General features: G+C 35.9%; 1 protein-coding gene across 2 annotated transcripts; it reads left to right on the forward strand.

Annotated features, from left to right (window-relative positions):
- Positions 1 to 3,827: 3,827 nt before the first annotated feature.
- cfap144 (cilia and flagella associated protein 144) lies at positions 3,828 to 8,183 on the forward strand. Of its 2 annotated transcripts, XR_014536460.1 has the most exons (6): positions 3,828 to 4,039; positions 4,820 to 4,879; positions 6,491 to 6,594; positions 6,729 to 6,844; positions 6,951 to 7,787; positions 7,963 to 8,183. XR_014536460.1 is itself a non-coding variant. In XM_083559504.1 (5 exons), exons 1-4 carry the CDS (start codon positions 3,901 to 3,903, stop codon positions 6,837 to 6,839), a joined length of 414 nt encoding a protein of 137 aa, XP_083415630.1. In that variant the 5' UTR covers positions 3,838 to 3,900; the 3' UTR covers positions 6,840 to 6,844; positions 6,951 to 8,183. The 2 variants fall into 2 exon arrangements, 1 of the variants encoding a protein (XP_083415630.1); XM_083559504.1 differs by having other exon boundaries at positions 3,838 to 4,039; positions 6,951 to 8,183.
- The last annotated feature ends 298 nt before the right edge of the window (positions 8,184 to 8,481 follow it).

An 8,481-nucleotide genomic window follows, 5' to 3' on the forward strand; every position in this document is an offset into this window, starting at 1 on the left:
CAGCTGCTTTAAAATGTGAGTAACTGTTAATCATAAAGTTTTGCCCGTAATCATAAAGTACAGTGTCATGTGCAAAATTACACAAAGAAAAAAAAAATTATATCTATACAACTTTCAAATCTGTTATTTTCATTTGATTAAAGGTATTGGGGTTTATTATTATTATTATTATTATTATTATTACTATTATTATCATCATCTAACTATAGTCATTTATTTAACTAAAGATTTTATGTTTTTTTTAGTTTGTTAAAATTACATTTTCAGATTGAGATTTAGATTTACACCACAAACAGATACAATTTCACTTCAGGTGTGTACATGTGTAAAACATGATTACCGGTACTTTCCACTTTATTTTACACTGAATACACTGTAAAATGAAAATAATCAAACAGAAATTATTTCAATAATTACAATAAAAATTATTTCTGCCTGTTTCCATAATAACTCAAAAACTGTGCCAGAAAAAATAAGGATTGTTCTGTTCAGTAGTGAAAAGCATTCTCTTAAAAAAATGTGTGTGGTTTAATCTATTAACCCAATACATTAAATTAAATCACTTTTAACATGCCATACATACATTTAACCTTAGGCACAGTTCAACTCACAGGATTAGATTTTTATAATTAAATAATTAAACAAGACAAAAAAAAAACGATATGGCCAACAGCATAACTATTTAAAAATGTGATTCGCCGTGATTTGAACATGGCACAGGCATGGCATAGGATATTCCCTACTGTGTAATCTGACATCAAATCTCCAAGCCCCATAACACACACACACACACACACACACACACACACACACACACACACACACACACACACACACACACACACACACACACACACACTCATGTTATAGTGCATAGAGTCTCACTTTGATATGCTTGTTTGTACCATTGTAATGCTGCCGTAACCTTCTTTCCTCCTGAACTATATATATATATATACACACACAAACACAAACCCGATTCCAAAAAAGTTGGGACACTGTACAAATTGTGAATAAAAACAGAATACAATGATGTGGAATTTTTTATTTTCAATATTTTATTCAGAATGCAACATAGATTACATTTCAAAATGTCTCACTTTCAACTTTTGATATGTTATCTATATTCTATTGTGAATAAAATATAAGTTTACGAGATTTGTAAATTAATGCATTCCTTTTTTTTATTCACAAATGGTACAGTGTCCCAACTTTTTTGGAATCGGGTTTGTATAAGTTGTATAAAGAAATTGTCTATATAAAATGTCATTGTATGGTGTAAGAGATATTTTCCTGTACATATGACAATAAAGATTAAAATCTGGACTCTTGAAAATCCAGAGTGGTCACAGTTGGGTACAGTAATCTTTTTTAATGTAAAACAAGATAACCTAATGCATGCATAACACTCGATTTAGTAATGGACTGCTCATTGAAATTGGATTCAAGGAATCAACTAAAGCCTCAAATTTTGACAGATATGTTTAGAGGAAGAAAAAAAGGAAAATAAAATGATTTTCCATTTACACCCAAATGTGGTATGTCTAAAATATTATTGGTTCAGTTTAAAGAAGAGTTCCAGGTCTAATGCAGCTAAGAATCTGAAGTCAGTGAAAACACGTAGAAGAAGAAGAACAGCCTTTATTTCTTTCGGCTTCTCCCGTTAGGATCATCTGTATTCATGATCCGCATGTTTGATTTGGCACATGTTTTTGTGCTGGATGCCCTTCCTAACGCAACCCTCCCCATTTATCCGGGCTTGGGACCGGCACTAAGAGTGCACTGGCTTGTGCAACCCTAATGGCTGGGGTTGGTTCCCTTTATTTGTCACATATATATTACAGCGCAGTGAAATTCCGTTACTAGCATATCCCAGCTTGCTCAGAAGCTGGGGCCAGAGCACAGGGTCAGCCATGATATGGCGCCCCTGGAGCACAGAGGGTAAAGAGCCTTGCTCAAGGGCCCAAGAGCGGCAGCTTGGTGACACTGGGGCTTAAACACCCGACCTTCCGATTCAGTAACCCAGCACCTTAACCACTGAGCTACAACTCCCCTACTCGCCTTTATTCAAAAGGGACCTGCTTAGTGTTTTTATAACATATTCATAAGTATTGCATGCTTTTATTTTACACAGCAGTGCTGAATAATTAATATGAGATACATGGTTTGATGATATAAGATGATTCATACAACTTTAATTAGAGAAAGAACCATTTGTTATCTTTATAAGTTGGCTGATCGAGATTATGTATTGCACATAATACTCTATTAAAATGTTACAACTGGTCATTTGTATTAGAGCAGTATGGTTCAGGGAATTGAAACCATCTCTTTGACTTACAGTACATATGGGCTCCATACATATAGTGCTGTACTAGAAATGTGATTCATTATCTTTTTGGAAAAGTAAATGAACTATTATTCTAATCCAAAGCTACGCCTATAAAAAATAGACAATGTACAGTAATAAGGTATAAGAAAGATGATCTTCAATTATGTAAGGATTTACATAAGGTATCTAATTTTTTTTTATGTATTTGAATAAGAAACGCTCATCCTCATAACTTTTCAGAAGTGGAGTTTTACAGTAGATTGGAATTGCTGTCTTTTTGTTCATTTTTATCAGTGCGGTGACATGCATTTCACATGCCTTCAGTGGTGTCCTATCAGAGCTGATCCAACTCTTAAAGCCATTATTATGACATCATATAGGACAGAAAATTATTCAATTAAAACAATAAAACAAGTGTCTTTTCTCTGCAGCTGCACTGCCCGCATACATCATCTCTAGCATCAATATTAACCTTATAAAATGACATTTCTCCGACCATGGAAACCACATGCATTATGTTTTTCCTGGGGATTTGATAATAATAATAATAATAAAAAAAAGTATAAATGTTTTTGTGTTGTTGTTTTTTAAAACTGTTTTTAAAAAAGCCTAAAAGTCTGTTTCAAGCTGTATCAGAAATCACTTTAACCAATCAAAAACAGACTAAGAAATAATCAGTAATAATTATAAAAAAATAATAATAAAAAGTTGCTATTGTTGTTATTTTTTCCTATTATTATTAGTAGTAGAAGTAGTAATTGTGGGGGCAATATGTACTTGAGAGCGCAGTGAAATTCTTTCGTCACATCGAATTTGAGGACGCTGGGGTCAGCCATGACAGCACCTCTGGAGCACAGAGAGTTAAGGGCCTTGTTTAGGGTTCCTAAAAGAAGCAGCTTAGTTAGACTGGGATTTGATCCTCTGACCTCCTGATCAGTAATCCAGAGCCTTAACTACTGAGCTACCGCTTCCTAGATAGTAAGTGTATTATAAAGTCATCATTTGGGTAAATAAAGTCACTTTAATGTGTAGTTTACGCATCCTATTATGTTATTTTGTGAGACTTGTTATTTTGAGGCAGCTCCGAAATTAATCCATCCATCCATCCATCCATCCATCAATCTATTTGGTCATCATTTGGGTTAATGAAGTCACTTTAATGTTTAGTTTATGGATCCTATTATGTTATTTTGAGAGACTTATTATTTTGAGGCAGCTATGAAATTATTCCATCCATCCATCCATCCATCCATCCATTCATCCATCCATTCATCCATCCATCCATCTATTTGGTCACGTGTTTAGGCGGCAACTCTGTCTATTATTATTATTATTATTATTATTATTATTATTATTATTATTATTATTATTATTATTATTATTATTATTATTACGCGAGTCTAGCGCGCCCTCTAGTGGAGCCAAAACGTCACTGCCGAAACGTCAGTGGAATTTAATGGTTTGTTTGCGGTTGCCAGGCGACAGCGACCGGAAGCTAAATCCGCATCGTTGAAGACGGTGTGAAACAACTTGAGCGTCAGAAGGCGAAAAAATTTCGGCGAACGACAATGGCGAAGCCAAGTAAAGCAATAGAGAAAGAGCCTGTGGATATGGTTCACCAAAACGCTTTCCTTATGGAGACAATCCGGAAAGAACAGCAACATCAAAAGCTTTACACCGAGTTCAAAATCAATCCCTTCAAAAAATGTGAGTAGATGTTTCTTGGTAGTGACCTGAAGTGAGATCCAGGCCAGAAGAGACTCAAAGACACACAAAGCCAGACTGACACATATATGAACAGCAAAGAGTTTAGCAATGTTATTTTTTGTATGTTACATAATTTTTGCATTCGAAAGATACATTTATTAGTTTTAAGATTTTGATTAAGATAAAACAACATTATTCTTAAAGTTATTGGCTTAATTGTGTAACCACTTCAATTGAATGGCTGTGATTGAATTTCCAATAACTGACCCCTAATAGGAGAAGCTGAATAAAGAAGAAGAAGAAGAATGGCAACTTAAATAAAAAAAAGACAATATATTACTCTAGTTTTAAAAAGATCAGAAATCAAATTCAGCTCTGTATCTTCTGTTCACATTAGAGAGATTGTCCTAATTCCTCAGTGTGATTATCTTCAGATGAAATGTAGTTTTAAAAACTTCATAAATTGATGATGCAATATTATTAATTATACATACTGATTAGTTCACACCAAAACTTGCTTGTAATGTAATAGAAGTACATTTTTATCATATGTGCATGATATTGCATATTGCATATGATATTATACAGATTTCTACAGAGCCGTGTCTATAGATTTTTGCCCCGGAACGTTTTTGCAACTTGGTAGCAGCTCTTCCAAGGCTTAGTTTGAGGACCTCTGTGGTCTGGGGTCTATATACGTAGCATAGTGCACTGCTTACTAGTAGTAGTGTGTATTAAAACTTAAAATGATTAATAACAATCTTGTACTTTTTCTTTCAGTGCATGTTATACCTGATAAACCCACGGCAAGAAAAACGCAAGAAGAAGATGAAGCGGACCGTATGTACAACTTCACACAATTTGCAGTCACACATCTGTATATGACATCGTTTTATTTACAGAGTAGCGGTCATAAAGCTACACAAATAAAAGTCTCACATTCATATTTTGGACCACGCATTTAGCTTTGATTACAGCACGCATTCGGCATTGTTTTAATAAGCTTTTGCAATGTCGCAACATTTATTCCTGTCCAGAGGTGCAGTAATGTTTCACCAAGATCTTGTATTGATGATGGGAGAGTCAGAGCACTGTCTTCTCCAACACATCTCAATGGGGTTAAGTTCTAGACTCTGTGGTGGCCAATCCATGTGTGAAAATGATGTCTCATGCTCCCTGAACCACTCTTTCGCAATTTGACCCCGAGGAATCCTGGCATTGTCATCTTAGAATATGCCGTGTCATCAGGCACAAGAAAAAATCCATTGATGGAATAACCTGGTCATTCAGTATATTCAGGTAGTCAGCTGACCTCATTCTTTAGGCACATAACATTGCTGAACTGAGACCTGACCAACTGCAGCAACCCCAGATCATAACACTGCCCCCACAGGCTTGTTCGGTAGGCACTAGGCATGATGGGTGCATCAGTTCATCCACCTCTCTTCTAACCCTGATGTGCCCCTCACTCTGGAACAGGGTAAATCTGGACTCATCAGACCACATGACCTTCTTCCATTGCTCCAGAGTCCAATCTTTATGCTCCCTAGGAAATTGAAGATGTTTTTTTTTTTTCGATTAGCCTCAATGATAAGTGGTTTACACAGCTAATTTAAATTCAGGTGATAACTTTTTTTCTTGGATGAGCAGTGTATAATGCTATAGCAGCTGTCAGGGCTCCTTTTAGGTTTCAAAACTTTTTTTTTTTCATTGCTTTTCCCTATTTTCCCCACTAGATGTCACTATTGTATCCCTGTGGACCTCATCAGTTTCTATTGTTTCCACCTGTGTCTCACTCCTGTGTGAATTTAAATTCCCCCTTTGTGTCAGTTTGCTTAATTGTTGAAGTTGTGTGGTCTGTGTACCACATTTGTTTTCCTGTGTCTTCTGCCCTTCCCCAAGTAGCCCTGTGCAAGATATTGTTTCCGGGTTTGTTTTTTTGTTGTGTTATTTCTGTGAAATTTTTTTTGTTTGGTGTATTCTTGCCAACGCTCCAGACTTTGCTTGTGATTTTTCCCAGATCCAGAGAAGTTTTCTTTTTTTGTTTTATTTATGACTTTACTTTTTCTCTACCTTTTGTGTGTATTTTTTTGGATCACTGATTTTTGCTTTTTCCCTGTCAAATTTTTACACTTAAAAAAAAAAAAAAAAAAAAAAAAAACTATGGATTTTTCAACCTGTCCAAATCTGTATCTGCAGTTATGTTCAGAGGAAACACAAGATAAGGGAACAACAAAGACTTATAGTGTCAGAAAGACAAAATAACAAGTCCTGAATCCTGAGAGTTGTGGTGTTTTTTCATCCTCTATCACAGCTATAACTTTGTAAATAATATAACAACTTGGTTCTTAGAAGTCACTTTCTATTGTATTATGTACAAAATTTTTAGACTGCTGTCATTTTAATGGTGAAATGTTACAATGTTGTAAATGTCATTTTTTTTTATGGCAGCTGCTTTCCAGGATATCATTCGCAGAGCACTTTCCGAACCATCAAAGAAGTACACTCGTCCAATGACCGAGGCTCAAGAAATTGGATGGATTTACACTCCTTTGGTGAGGCTGTAAAGTATGATAGATATTATTAGTTAAAAAATGTGTGCTAGTTTGTCAATGTAGCAATGTGTCAGAAAATGTGAACATGTTGTATACAGTCATCATGATACTGTTCTCACATCTCTACATTTCAGATTGTTTCAGATCGCTCCGACAGAAGGCTGAACTTTCCACGCCAGACTTGTGAAATTACCAAATACATGGAAGCTGCCTGGAGTCTGAAGGAACAATCTGGGAAACTTTGATGGAAGTAAGCAATTGGAGCGTTTTATGATCTATTGTATTTTCACAATGATCATAGCAGCATGAATTAAGTAACTCTGGAAAATGTTTATATTTATTTTATTTATTCTCAGGTTTGCAGTGGATCGTCAGCTTATCCTGGGAAAACTCTTTACTAAGCAGAAATATCCCCCGAATAAGATGCACTCGTTTATTTACACATAAAAGCAATTAAGCATAGCCAATCCAACAAGTGTGTTTTTGGATGGTGGAAGAACAGTAATAAAACCAAGGGAAATATGTGAATAGTAGCCTGAGCTCAGGACTGAACCATGGCCCCTTAATGGTGGCAGTGCCACCTATACACCACCATGCAGTTCTAAAAAATACATTCTAAAACTCATTCAAGAAAATTGAGTGATCTTGGATGTAAAACTTGACAAAATAAGACTCTAAATAAGGCTTTATAAATAAAGCCAAATGTTGACCGTTAAATATGGACAAAAGTTTGTGCACACTTGACCATAAGATTCATATGTGCTTTTTGAACATTCCATTCCACATTTAATCCCCATTTGCTCTTACAATAACCTCCACTGTTCTCGTAAGATGTTTCACTAGTGTGCTTGTGGAGATTTGTGCTCTTTCAGCCACAAGAGCGTTAAGCCAGGTACTGATGAAGAGTGAAGACGCCTGAGGTGAAGTCAAGTGTTCCAATTCATCCCAAACCATGTAAAGCACATCTTTAGGGAGCTGGCTTTGTGCAAAAGGACAGTCAGGTTTGGGTCTTGTAGTTCAGTTGAAGCTAAAATTCAATGCTACCCCATATAAAGACATCATGTACAATTGTGCACCTCTGACAGCGTGGTAACAGTTTGGGGAAGAGCCACATATGGCTGGAAAAGTCAGGTGTCCCAATACTTTTGTGAATTTAGTGTATCTCAAGCAGTATATAAAACACAATGTTACATGCTGCTGCCAGTTAATAATGTTGGATAATAAATAAATAGAGCTCCTTTATTAGTATCCTGTAGAAGGTAAAGTGTAGATAAATAAGGACATTTGGAGGTGTGCTGTTATAGAAAGATAATCATCAGTGAAGTGGTGTAATGACCTAAAGCTCAGCAGTGGGAGGTTGTAGCTCAGTGGTTTAAGCAACAGTTTGGCCCCTAAGCAAGGCCCCTAACCATCAGTCATGGTGCCCTGACCCTAGCTCCTAACATTGCTGGAATATGTACAGAAAGATTTTCACTGTGATGTAATATGTCAAGTATAAAATGCCTTACTTTTTTTTTTCTTTAAAAGTTGCTGTTAAGTATTTTCCAATAAAGCCATTCAGTATTTATTCCTCGTGTGTAACACAGCAATTTGGAAGCAATTAATTTTGTTAATTTATGCATATCAAATCATACTTTTTTATGTAGGGGATGCAATCTGAAAGAGAATGGAGACTGTAAGGTGTTGGTGGGGGACAGTGTAGCTAGACAACATCAGATGGTGGTCTGTAGAATGGTTTTGGAGGTGAAGAAGAAAATGAGATTGAAGACTGAAAAAAAAGAATAAGATGGTGGAAACTGAAGGAGGAAGACTGTAATGTGAGATTCAGGGAAGAGGTCAGACAGGTGTGGTGAAGAGGTGCTGGATGATTGGGCAACTACTGCAGAA

This window comes from Silurus aristotelis, assembly GCF_946808225.1.
Source record: "Silurus aristotelis genome assembly, chromosome: 2".
NCBI classification, from domain to species: domain Eukaryota; kingdom Metazoa; phylum Chordata; class Actinopteri; order Siluriformes; family Siluridae; genus Silurus; species Silurus aristotelis.